Here is a 14,511-nt window from a genome sequence, read left to right as displayed (position 1 = left end):
TTAATTTTTATTTTTACTATGAAATTTATTATGGAATTCGTGTTAATAAAAAGTACCAGTAACCCACGACTCACTTTTTTCTGAAATCCTCTAAATTCTTCTCGTGGTATTTAAAATTCTAATTTTATTTGAAATTAGTTATAGGAAAAACTAAGCAATGAAACTAGTAATGTGATTTTTGATATAATCAATTTTAATAGCATAAAGTATAGTATTATTAATATTATAAGATATTATATTTTAAATAACATTTGTTTTAATTTTCATTGCAGTCCTCAATGAAAAGCTGAACAAAACACCCATGTAGGTAAAAAAATTACCGATCACTGCTTTATTACCTTAAATGAGAATATAATTTGAATTAATTAATATACCAAAAGCAATCGTTTTAGTATATTTAATACATCAAATACAAAAAAAAAGGTAATTACATTAATATAAAATTAAGATCCCAGTATTTTCGAAAACCTTAAGTGTACTAAAATTAATGGATCTAGAAAAATAATTTGTGGATCCACAAACATGATATTATTGTTATTACGTAAAAATTTAAAAATTTATAAACGAGAATAAGTAAGAGATGGATAGTTGAAGGAAATGTGAGTTATAGTTAACTTCTTTGACGTGACGTGTATAAAGAGAAGGGTCATTTAAGGAAAAATTATATGCATGAACAGGAAATATATTGTGACCTAATCTGAGACTGGAAAACCCAACAATGTGAAACCTGGTTAAAACCGTTCATGAAATCATAGGTGTGATGGAATCACTGGGGTAATATATATATGTAAAAAGTACAAATTCAGGCGCTACTGATGACCACATGTTTTGCCAATTCCGATTAAAATTAATTTTAAGTAAATTAAAGATATCGGAAGTCGAAATTTGTCAAATATGGGAGTTTGGACAATTTTTGGTGAAGGTAGCCGGATGGTTATAATGTTGATCATTAAAAGAGTTGAAAAATACTTCTTTAAATTGGCACAGTAAAATTGCTGAAAATTAGTATAAATTTAATAAAATTATCCTTAATTAGAGTTTTGAAGATGATTACTTAAATTAAATCAGCTGTTTAAAGTACGAGGAGTAATGTAATAACAATTCAGATCGCCAATAAAATTAAAATAAAGTCAAGGTCCCTATTTTACACTTAGTAATGTTCACTCGTATTGTAATATAAATATAGTGAGTTCAGCAGCTTCTATTTCGCAAGGCCCAAGTACAAATTAAGATCCGAAAAACAGTTACGAAGTCAGTTTTATATATACAATATTTAAATATCATAAGAAAATTTTATATTTATATAAAACACGGAACATATAAAAATAGGCATTGGAGGTGAATTTAAAAACATTTAGTAAATAAGAATGTTCGCGACTAGAAAAGTAAAATGTTTACAAATTTTCTTTTGATGAAACATTTCATAATATTTGTTTTAAAGAGAATTCTGCTATTCGAGATGTATTGATATCAAATATCAATATAAGTTTTATTGATAAATACACCATATTTTCTAGCAGAACGTATTATTATTATAGTACATGTCATTAGAGCATGAACATATACTACATTATAACTTTATATAAATCGCATTTATTGAAATCGAATAAAAATATAAGCTCACAGCCAAAATTATTTCGTCCTTCCCCAAGTACCTATAACAATCACTCTAAAATCAATCAGCATAATTCATAACGATCGCAGTGCATCTGTCAACAAAATACCGTATATAAAATGTTGACATGTTGTTTTACATTTTAATATATTTTTACATATTTCATTTATGAAAAAAATTTTTCAATATTGTTTCAAATTTAATGATTGTTATACGCAGGCATTTAGTTTATTTAATTAATTTTATTAATAAGTTGATTATAGACATCACTAGTAAAATAATAATTAATCATAATGATAACATTGTTCTCAAATACGAAATCACAAATAAAACATTTTTATATTTTCATTACACTTTTTAAATTAATTTCGCCTAATATTGGCCACCCCAGGAAACGTGTCCTGGACAGGATAATAATTATAACATAAAGGGGGCTATTTCTTTTGGGGAGACTTTTTCACTCAAAAAAATTTAATTTAAAAGTATTGTATAATTGTATAACAAATATAAATATTTTATATTTGTTATCCAACGATTATAAGATACATTGTGGTTCCTTTCAACTTGCAGAGGCTATAGCCCTCCCTAGCCCAACCCCATTGATACAGTCTTGCACGCGCCCAACCGTACTTAAGCCGTAGCAAAGGGGTGATGAGAGATGCCTACACTACGTATGTAATAATTCCTGGGAGGACGCAAAAATGAAAAATTTGCATTTTATGTTAAAAATTACAACGGTCAATATTGAATATTTTATTTATATAAAAACTCCAACATAATAATAATAATATTTTTAAATTAAAAATATATAAGGGGGCGTTTTAAAGTTTCACCACGGGTGCAATATTTTGTTGCTATGGTACTGATGATGCACACTCGCTGCTTAGATAATATTACCTGTGGTCGATAAGATGACGAAAAGTATTAAGCGCCGCATTTTGCAGCGAATACGTGGCGAGAAGAGCACTTCTGCGGGAAAATTACGTAAATTGTTCACTACCGTCGGGATTATGTATGAGATGTATAGTGCGATCGCGTCTCCGCGATACAACAGTAGAAAAATAATAATAATATAAGCGATATGATGAGCGAACGAGCGGACGAGAAACGCGGCACTGACCGGAACAGCGTGACACTTGCGACTGGAGAAAATTGAAAAATACGAAAGTTACCCGGCGGGCAAACCGGTCATCATCTGCGCAATCATAGTCAGTGGCTGTGGTGACGGCGGTGTCGGCAACAGCAACAGGTCCGCCGCCGAATATCAGAAGAAGGAAACGCTCCACGGCGGTGGCTGCAAAGCGCTGACGTCTCGCTCTACTCGCGTCTATCGGTACTGCAAATATATCAGTGTTGCCATCATCCGGCAACGCGACTACAGCCACGGTTGGTCACAACGTAACTATCCGCGCGCAACGACTGATCTAGTTTATCCATCATGGCCGTCACGTTCGTACGCTTGTGTGTCGAGCGCGTTTCTCGTTAACAATAAAAAAAAAAAAAAAAAAAAAAAACAAATAACAACGATAATTTCGGATAAGTACATTTTCACAATCCACCATGCCGCTGTCTCGTGTTCGACCGTAGTGCGTATACGATATAACCGTGTGTGCGCACGTATTTATGTTAATGGAATCGGATCGGGAATCATGAAGCCTTACGACAAATCGAACGTAAGTACCGAGTATGCTAAACCTCGACGGTAGGCCAAAAAATATCATTATCAATGCCAAATTGTTGTATTTGGTCTTCTAGTATGCACTACGATTACGTTACCGGTACCGAAATTTAGCATTCTAATCCTTGCACCAAAGCGCGTAACTACAGATTTCCGTGATCTTTTTCCCGCCTGTTTAGTACCATGCAATCACATGGTCTTGCCGGACAAGCAACTCAACAGCGGGTTATTACTGATACGCTTCTCTGATCTTATGTGTGCTTAAATATTATTGATTATTACAGAAATATACTTTGAATTATGAATTTTAACCGATATTCCGTGTTTTCTGGTTATTTTTTTTCAGTCTTTTATCCATAGAGTGACTAAACGCGTGTCTGGGCTCATTCCTGGTACGGCATGGATGAACTCTTTTCTTAGTGAAACACAGTCTAATGATGACCCTATATCATTAAGTGAAAACAACGATCAACCTCCTGTAAAAAAATTGTGTACATCCAATAATACTTTTACGGCAAACTCAAATTACCGCTCATCCCTGGATACCAAACCATCTATTAATTCAACTGATGATCTTAGGAATTTTCGTAAGTTAAAATAATAGATCTAATTGTTACACAATTATATTGTATTATTGTTCATGTAGATGTTAATGTTGTATCACCTGAAATATCTGCTGTTACTTGTGTGCCAAGTACGAGTAAGCAAAGTCCAAAATTTACTAGCTTGTCAAATTCTTCCCTACAAGGTTATGATGTTGGTAATAAAAGTAAGTACTTGAGTTTTATTAAAACATTTTAATAATTTATACATATAAGTTTGAAAATTGTTTCCCTGAGAATTAGTTTCAACAGATGTATTTTTGTCCAAGTTAGATTTAATTGCTTTCTAAACAATTATTTTAATGTTACATTTTCTATATTTTATATATTAATGTATCTTCTACAACTGTCGTATTGTTCTTATTAAGGTTCTTTGAAAAGAAAATCTGAAGTTGGAGAAATAACTAATATTAACCAACAAATTCCAAAAACAATAGCATTCAACTTTGCATCATCAACACCTACATTAGTCACAACAAACAATTTAACAGGTGCTAGTACAAGTAAGTATTTTTTTTTTAAAAAATGTATACAATTTAAGAGAATTTTTTATGTAATTAAACTACCAGAAATAGTAATTTTCAAGTAACAATGTAATAGTTTACTTCTAATTGTATAACTAAATAATTTTAATTTGTATACTTCCATTGCAATGGAATATTTTTTTCAGTGACTATTATGAGAGTGTAGAGTTCATATTGTCTTTATGATATACATACGTAATGAACTTTAAATTTAATATTTTTTAATTATTAGGAGTAGTCTGATTATTACATGATATCGGCCAATATTATATTGATAAAATTAAATTTTATTAAATATTGATTTGGTTTTAAAATAGCTTGTTGTTAATAAACCTAATGTCACAAGACTGCTGTGGTTAAAACAAATTATTATTGGTTCTATCGAATATCAGTTTTATTTAAGTATCTGCTATGTTTTTTTTAATAATATTGGAAAATGAGCTTATTAAAACATATTTATATAGTAGAAACTCGAAATTGTGTTACTCTCTGTTATCCATCATCGCTATCGTTAATGAGGCAATTGCAATAAACTTGTGGGTATTATCAAGCGTGTACAAATTTTTTTTAATATTCATCATATATGAAAAACATGATGTGAACAAGCAAATTGAATTATTTTTAATTTAATTTTATCAGTGACTGATAAGTAGCCCGGTCTTATGGCTACATAAAGTACAAAATATTATAGCTATAAAAGCTTGAACGCCTAAAAAAACAAAAAAAAAATATATATTATTTTGTTTAAAATTGTCAGTTTTAGTTGAGTGGTGTTTAGTATGGCATGTAATAAGTAGTATATAAGTGTAATATTTTTTTTTTTGAAAATACACATGTAAAATATATATGTTAATTGAAATATTTCTGTTAACCGTCATAGTCCTGTTCCCGACAGTGATGGTTAATCAAATTTATATTATGTATAAAAAATTATGTATGCAATTTAAAATAATCTTATTATTATCTTTTTCGCCTAAACAAGTAGCTTAAAAAATGTTATAAATTATTCTTGATATTAAAATTCACAAATTATGTATATTATATGCTGAGTAGAAGTTTATGATGATAATTGGTGATAATAATTTTATTAGCTCAATTCTTCATATAATTCTATGAAATGTATGACATTTCTATTTTATTTGTTAATTAAAGCTATTATTTTTTAAATTATATTTCCACACCAATTAAAAATATAAGTTTGTAAAATTTTAATATTGTTGAATAATTTTTTCTTTCAAATATTGTCTGAAGTAAACCACAAAAAAAAATGTTAGACAAAGTTTGTTGTAATCTAGGGAAGGATTCCATGTTAATCAATGTGTTTTTAATTAAATTATTTACTTTTATTGATAAAATAATTTATGAATTATGATTTTCAAGAAGAAATGTTTTGGTTTTACTATATTTATTTTTTCTATCTTTACACAATTTAAAGTTGTAGTACTGTGATCATCGTGACCATTAAAGCTTTTTGATAGGTTAGGATTTTGATAGAAATTGTTAAATTGGTACTTTAAAAGAAGTAATTTTACATAAATAATTTTCAAATAAAAAGTTATAAAAGCATGATAAATTTTGCAGCATACTGATTTTCAACAATATCAACATTTATTTTAATAACTCAAAAAATAATCGTAAATACATGAAATGTTCACTGAATAATTTTGTTTTAATTTTTCATAGATAGTATAATTTTAAGAATATTTGAGTTATTTAAAGAAAATTGAAATTTTCATTTATTTTATTTTCTTTTGAAAATGTCCATATTTTCAGTGTCTATACTTTGAAAATTGGATACAACATTTTTTTACATCATTATTTTTTTTTTTTTTTTGTAATCAAAAAATTATTGGAAAGTTTAAGAAATGATTTATAGGAGTTGCTAAATGAAATTTTAATGAAGTTTGTGCTGTATATAGACACTCAACATTTTTAATTATAGATAGATTTTTTTTGTGTAAATGTTCAAAAATTCATCCTACCTTGTTAAGAAATTTGGTTCTTCTACTATATTTACTATCTTTATAAGTATTAATAGTTTCGCCCATTCTCTTTCACTCAATTTGATTTTTCAAGAGCAATAGTACATTGGTTACAAATTTAAAAGATAACGTTTTCCCAATATTTGAGTTACACCCTTTTAAATGATAAAAATATATATAAAAAAATAACTTATTTAATTATTTTAAAGTCTTACTATTTTTATGCCATTGGCAGTATTATTATATTATTGCTATTGCTAAATTCATGTACTCTGAAACAGCATTACTGATTTCTTAAAATCAGTGATTTCTCCGATTTGACATAATATACCTATATCATTTCTTTTTAGTATCATGTTTTTATTTAGGTTTAATTTTCTAAAAAGTATAATGCACATTTTTATATAGGTTTAAAGAGGTCATTTAATTCAGACAAGTTTTCTTCAAATGAATTTTCAACACCAACTTCAACCAAACTAATTAAAACAAGTAAGATAAATAATTTTTTTAGATGATTATTGTATATTATGAATGTAATTTTTCATTTTTCACTAGTTATGTACTGCAGCAAAAACAAATTTACTAAAAAACCAATTCAATTTTAATACACTAAAAATATACTACTAAATATTATATTTGCATAAAAGTAAAATGTGTAATAACATTGAAAACATTTTAAATTAACTTTCTACATTTTTTTTTTTTTTACCTTAAGGAAATATCGCTTTGTCACTTCAATCAATTTTCCCTATTCTCTGCTATTCTCTTCATTTTTACATAGCTCCGTAGAGATAATAATTTAATATCAGATAATAGATAATTATAATAACTTTCTAAATACCCATAAAAAAAGAAAAAGCTATTTATTTTTATTTTAAATAAATGTATTTGTATATATTTATTAATTAATTCCAAGTCTTATGATATTTTTTGTAACATAATGACTTTTTTACAAATCTGTTGCTCTTAATTTTGGATTCTTTATTTAATTATATAATGATATATTTTTTTTATTATAATATAAAATTTTTATTTAAGGAGAAAATGAATCTCAATCTTTGTTAAAATTCCGTGAGACAACAAAACCATTATCTACAGCATCATTTAGATGGGACACGTTTGTCAATTATGGAGAAGTAAGTTAAAGTACAAATTAAATTTATATAATTATTAAAAATATAAGTTTTTCTATTAAATTATTGTATTGTTTTTACAGTTATCAGAACGCCAAAAGTTATTTGCACAGAAATCACCTTTAAACTGTTCTCATGTAATGTATGGTGGTAATTCTGCACGTTCCACCTTATCAAAAATTTTAGGTAATACTCCACCAATTCATAGAAAAACAGTTATACCAATATCTCCTACAAATACTGAAATTAGAACAACTTCATCAATTCTTCTAGAAAACATTTCTACTAAGGTTAGTCTTCTTTAATAATTAACTGAAGATCTTTGATTATATATATATATATATATATATATATATATATATATAATAGTTATGTTAAAAAGCATTGGTAAGTAATGTGGTTATTTATATAAAAGGAGTAATATACAAATATTTCTCAAAGTAAAATGTATGTATTGTCTAGTTTCATATTAGACTTCAAATACCACTTAAAAAAAAAATTAAATTGATGTATTTTTCTCTTTATAAAATATTATTTAACAAAAACATTTATATTATTTAATATAATTGTTATAGTAAAAGTAATGTAATAGCCAGTAACATCTTCATAATACCTTAATTTACAATATTTATAATATTATATTGTGAAAATATTTTCTTTAAATTTAATTAAAAAAAATAAAACTACTATATTAACACATTCATTATCATTTTTATTTTATGCACCAGAATAACAATTTTTCGAATTTGTCCTCTATGGTATAGTGAAATGGAAACTGCTATTGTGCTCTTTTAAAATGAGTCAGATCTTATTAAAATTTTAACAGTTAATTATTGTACTGTATATTTTGATTGTATAGGATAAAGAAATTGAAGAAAATAAATTTATTATCGAACCCAAAGTACATCTAAGACACAAAGCTGATCAAAAATCTGTACCTCTTAAAGTAGAAACCACTATTAAACACGTGGAAACAACACCAGAAAAAGCCAATGATAAATCAAGGGATGTCTCGTAAGTAAACCTAACTTCAATAAAACTTTTTAGTATGACTCTCTATTTAAATTAAATAGATAATTTTGTTTTAAAAATTTTTTTCATATTTAACAAATTATAAAAGATTTGTGATGGATTATATAATTCATTATCTATTTCTGAATGAATGTTGATATTCTGTAAAGTTTTATTAATTTTTTTCTGTTGATATATATTATTATTTTTTATTATTAACTTACAAGAAAATATATGGTCTATTTATTTTAGTGATTGTAATATATTTTTTTTTAGTAAACTCGAAATCAGTGGTGTATGATACACACTTTGCTAGTTCCCCTGACAACTAAAAAAAAATTCATTTTTTTTATCTGAAAAAATATTAAAATCTTGCCCCACGGGTTTTCATACTAAACATATCTTTTATTAGCTTGAAACTCGTGATTTTTTCTAATCAAGTTCTAAATTATAAGTATGAGCTTCTTTCACCTTTCAATTTTTATGTAAGGCATAGATTTTATACCAAATTAATATCACCTTAATTTTTAAATCTTTTATCATAATGTATTGTTTTTTTATTTTTATTTGGTGAATCGACTACTGTAAAGTATTCTAGAATAATTAATTTAAGAAATAAAAATGCAATAGTGAACATTTTGTGATTAATTGCTAATATATTGATTATCTTATCTGTAACTTAAATCAATCATCTTTTATAGTCATTTTAATGTTTCATTTCATTTAATTCATGGAATGTTTCATTATACAATATTATAAATTGAATAAGTTACAGTATAATTTCATCCACCAGAGACAACGCATTGGCCAAACCTTCTCCTTTTAAAGTTGTGAAATCTTGTAATATCTTTAATTTCAAATTCCTGAATGAATTATTTTACATTACAAATAATATTTATTTTTCAAATTCATATAATTCTATTATTTTGCTTATCTTTAATATTACTTCTTTTTTGGTAAATTATTACATAATTATATTTATAATAGTATAAATAAAATCACCTTGAAAATATAGAAAATTGATTTATTATATGATTTTTTTATAGCTAATCAAATCAAAACTAAGCTTTTTTTTTATGGTTGGATCCTTGTTATAATCTTGTCAAATCTTCCACAGTTAAATACATTTCTTGAACCTACACATGAATAAAGATTATGAGCTCAAGTTAATCACATCAGTATGAAAAATCTATCCATAAACAATAATTTACAAATTCATGCTCAAACCCTAAATTTATAATAATATACCTTCATAGACATACAATTTAAAATTAATATAATTTTTAAAATCCATTTGATAATTTTGATTTCTTCACTTATGGGGGGGGGGGGGGGGTTGTGAAAAAGTGGAATATGATTAATATTCAAAAACATCTAGTGACATTTTAGATCCCTTTAGTTTAATTTTTTTATCCATATAATTTGACAATGTTTGATGATTTTTGTTTATTTTCTTTTATTAATGTCTATTTATTTCTACTATTTCTATTATATTTACTTAATGAAAATTGTTTAGGAATAATAGAACTAAGTAAAGAGTTAATTCAAGTACATAAGGTAATTAGTAATAAATGCAACATAGAAAAGATAATGAAAGTTTCTGGTGAAATTTTATTTTATGACTTTAAAAAAAAATGCACTTCATTGTTATCTTTTATAAATTTTGTAAAAATTTAAATTTATCCAAAATAAATTATGTTAATGAAAACTAATAAAAAAGAGGGTTTATGTAGTAGGTAGATAATATTTTAGAAATTTTCTATTGAATTTTCAGAAATTATGAACATGATTCAAGATCGAAAGGATAACTATTTTGGCATTACAATATCTACTATATAAGTCCATTAATAGTTAACATAATTACACCAATTATATTCAGGTGCTACTTTGTCCTATGTAAATTCTACGTGTTTCAAAGATAATGAACAGGTTATATGTATGTTGATTTGGTTTATGTTCTTAATAAATTATCAACTGGAATAATTTAGTAATGCCATTGATATTAAAATAGGCGCATTAAAATAATAAAAATACTTATTTTACTTAACAATAATAACAAGAAGAAAATTCTTGGATATATATATATATATATATATATATATATATATTATTAATATATTTTTTTTTCATTAAATAATTGTTTACTAGATTTAATTTCAAAATGTATTATTTTTTTTGTTTCATGTATTACTATTAAAATTAATATTATTTAATCAATTAGAGATATTTCTAAAACAGAATAAATAAACAAATAAATGATTTTTAAATGAATTAGTTAAAAAAAAAATTGTTGTTCTTATTACTCCATTTATTTAGGTTGTTGAATATAATCATAGTTTCCATTTTGTTTAGGTCAATATGTTCTGGTCGAGATTCATCTAGAAAGCTTAGAGCCAATATTTCAAAGAAAGCTCGTGGGCTTATGCCTGAAGAACATGAAATGCCTACTAAAGTTGATTTACCGAACATTTCTTTAACAATGCCAATACTGCCAAATATAAAATTGTCTAATAATGGTATTGAGGATAATGAATTCAAATTTAATCAACCATTAACAATAGAGCAGTTCAGTTTACAAATTGCTGAAAAGACATGCAGAAAAAAACAAAAAACTAATATAAAGAAAACACAGATTACTAACACTGGTTTAAATAGTAATGACCATTCTAACTCTTTAGCCCAAAATTCATCATATAATGTTTCTACTTTTGATACATTTAAAAATGAAACTGAGAAAGATTCTATGTTAAAAAATAAGATTTTGGAAACAAATGACAAAGTATTAGACACATGTAAGTTAGATCAAAATTCTAAAGATACTTCTACAAAAAAATCCATTGACAGTTCTGATTCTATTTTAGAATCTAAAAATAAAGTAAATGATTCATCCCAACTATCAGTGTCTAATGAAAATAATTCATCACTACCACAAAAATTAACAGTTGCACATAAAAAATGGACCTGTGACACTTGTTGGGTTTCAAATGACAGCGAAAAAGTTAGTTGTATTGCATGTCAAACTCCTAAACCCGGTTGCTCTCAAATACCATTAAAAGTTTCTAAATCAAGTACATGGACTTGTGAAAATTGTTGGGTTCCCAATAAAAATGAAATTGATGCATGTGTAGCTTGTCAATCGCAAAAGCCTGGAACTACAAAAAAAGTTATAGAAGAAAGTAGTACTTGGACATGTGATGCTTGTTGGGTTAAAAATAAAAATGAATGTATTTCTTGTATATCATGTGGAACAGCTAAACCTGGATGTGTTATAGAAAACAAACCACAAATTTCTACTCAGTTTAAATTTGGATTAAATAATAATTCTGAAAAATTTGGTGAATCAGGTGGTACTCAGTTTAAATTTGGATTTGATGGTGGTAAAATAGGTCAAACATCAAGTCAGTTTAAATTTGGAAGTACTGCTTTTAAAAGTTCTGAAAATGGAAAATTTGAGTCATCTGTTCCTGAATTTAAGTTTGGTGTTAATAATATCAAAACTGATCAATCACTTGGTACCTTTAAGTTTGGTACTGATAGTGTAATAGGCCAGTCAAATAAGGCACTAAATTATGAAAAAAATACTACTACTGATCAACCTAATGATAGTAAATTCAAGTTTAGTTTTGAGAATAAATCAGATCAACCTGAAAATCAGTTTGAATTCAGTAATACCTCAACTAGTAAACCAATAGCACAGTTTAAATTTGGTTTAAATAATATGGAAAGTGATAAATCTGTTCAACAAAGTCTTACCTCCGATAGTAAAGATGCACAATCTACAAATGAATTAAAATGTGTAGTTAATAATAAAAATGAATTTAAAGAAATACAAAACAAAAGTATTCCGTTTAGATTTGGTGATCCAAAAAAAGTAGAAAATTCGACCCCCCAAGTAACTTTAGAATCTAATGAAATTAATTGTAATTCAAATGCATTAGTTGATATCGGACATAAAAATGAAGTTAAAACAAATTTGTTATGGGATAAAAAGGATAAAATTGAATCCAAGCCGCTAAACTTTGGAATACCTCAAACACTTCAATCTACAGTTGAAAATTCAAGTACAACTCAAATGGTAAATGGTCATTCGCATTCTAATGAAACATCAAACGAAGATCAAAAGCCAAGTTTAATTAAAACCTCTCAGTTATTCAGTTTTAGTTCTTTGGGAAAACAAGACCAACATTTGTTTGATGGTCAAAAGAATCCTGCAACTTTTACTTTTGGATCAGCTACTACTGATAATAAGTCTTTTATTGCACCAATATCAACAACTAGCAGTTTTTCTAGTACTGCTCCGGTATTTGGTGCTAGTAATTCAATATTTAGTAGTGGACCTTCTACATCTATTCCAGCAACGTTGGGCTCATCAGTAGCAGCACCACAATTTTCATTTGGATCAATAGCTCCTTCGTCCTCAAACAGTTTTTTTTCTAAACCTGTCAAAGACAATGATAACAAATTATTAGCTTCAAATTCATTTACTGCTACAACAAATTTAGGTTTTTCATTTGGCTCTCAGTCTACACCAGTATTTAATGTACCCAATTCTGGAGTGCTTGTAAAATCTTCTGTCCTGGTAATTAAGTTATAACACCTGATGTTTATTACAGTTCAAATTTTATTAATAATTATTTTTGTAGGCTGACGATTCAGTGAAAAGTACACCAAATATATTCAATCAATCGCAGTCAAATACCAAACAAGCTATAAAATTAGATCCTAATGCACCACTATCAATCAATTTTACTGGTGGAGCAACAACTCAATTTACGTAAGTATTTATAAATTAAATTTTTTTTTTATTTTTTTTTTTAATAAATATTTGTTTATTAGGGCGAAACCAGAAACTAAAGAACCACCTACTAAACGAAAAATTCTAAAACCCGTTCGGAGAATTCGGTAAACACATAAAGTACTACTTATATTATGAAGTTACTTTATTATTATACTGTAATTTATTTTAAATGTAATTAAATTTGTTCTGTTTGAACTATGTCTTGTTATTATATTCTTATAATTATTGGTTAACAATGGCTTAGTAAAAAGTACAGGTTGAGGTCAGTATTTTTAAAGTTTAACATTTATTATTTCGACATACAATTAAATTGATAACATTTTATGGCGCACACAAAATATTAAGGTTTATAATTAAATGATGAATTATCACTTAACAAATATTTCAATTAAGACTACAGGAGCTATAAGTTGGTTTTTTTTTAATTTTTTTACTAAGTTTTCTTTTAATATTGAGTTATGAAATTTTTATTCTGAAAGAGTATACTATATTTCCAAAAATATTTATGTTATTTTGGTAAAAACAAATAGCCAGTTTTTTATTAAAATATTGATTTTACTTTTATATTTAGCAGAAAAATATTGATTAAAAGAAAATATGTATATAATTGAGTAATCATTCAATTAAATTATATTTTCTTAAGTATATTTAATTACAACTTAATATCAATGTGCTCATTTTATTTCCTTAGTCTTGTACATATTATTAAATGTTATTTATTTTATAAATTTGTAAGCTATTTAGTATTTTCATATTTGAGTTAACTATTTTAAATTGTTAGTATAAATTTATCTTATGAAATATCAAGAAATAATTTTTTTTATAATGTTGGAATATTAACATCTGAATATGCGGCTTTTCACATTTAATTGTACTTGATGACAATTTTTTTAAATTTTTTTTTTTGACAAGTAATAATACTTTGATACCTAATATAAATTATTATTAACATTTGCTTTATGTTCAATTATAAGGATGTGTTTTTCCTTTACCTTCAAAAAAATAAAAATGTGCAACGTATCATATTATAATACATTAAAATACAATTATGATTTCAGTGAGTGTATTGATAATTGGCTGTTTTGTGCCATTTATTGTTATACAATTTTTATTTATTATTTTATTACCAGTGGTATACAAAACATAACATAGTTTAACGTTGTACATT

At 26.1% G+C, this 14,511-nt stretch overlaps 2 protein-coding genes across 2 annotated transcripts in view; one reads left to right on the top strand and one right to left on the bottom strand.

Annotated features, from left to right (window-relative positions):
- LOC112689526 (sushi, von Willebrand factor type A, EGF and pentraxin domain-containing protein 1) overlaps nucleotides 1-2,825 on the bottom strand; it is a 30,165-nt gene extending 27,340 nt beyond the window's left edge. Inside the window, exon 1 of the mRNA XM_025563284.1 lies at nucleotides 2,513-2,825. Coding sequence (XP_025419069.1) covers nucleotides 2,513-2,552 — 40 coding nt within the window. The 5' untranslated portion in view covers nucleotides 2,553-2,825. The remainder of the gene's footprint in view (nucleotides 1-2,512) is intronic.
- A 241-nt stretch (nucleotides 2,826-3,066) lies between these two features.
- On the top strand, nucleotides 3,067-13,541 carry LOC112689525 (nuclear pore complex protein Nup153-like). Its single transcript, XM_025563283.1, has 11 exons — nucleotides 3,067-3,288; nucleotides 3,640-3,880; nucleotides 3,940-4,062; nucleotides 4,264-4,398; nucleotides 6,810-6,890; nucleotides 7,440-7,537; nucleotides 7,618-7,824; nucleotides 8,394-8,548; nucleotides 10,898-13,124; nucleotides 13,189-13,319; nucleotides 13,382-13,541. The coding sequence occupies exons 1-11, from the start codon at nucleotides 3,265-3,267 to the stop codon at nucleotides 13,449-13,451; spliced, it is 3,492 nt and encodes a 1,163-aa protein (XP_025419068.1). The 5' UTR covers nucleotides 3,067-3,264; the 3' UTR covers nucleotides 13,452-13,541.
- The last annotated feature ends 970 nt before the right edge of the window (nucleotides 13,542-14,511 follow it).

Source organism: Sipha flava, unplaced genomic scaffold, assembly GCF_003268045.1.
Source record: "Sipha flava isolate LNK unplaced genomic scaffold, YSA_version1 44_pilon_pilon, whole genome shotgun sequence".
Classification (NCBI taxonomy): domain Eukaryota; kingdom Metazoa; phylum Arthropoda; class Insecta; order Hemiptera; family Aphididae; genus Sipha; species Sipha flava.
The sequence above is the reverse complement of the archived record's forward strand: the minus strand, read 5'-3'. Positions and strand labels throughout refer to the sequence as shown.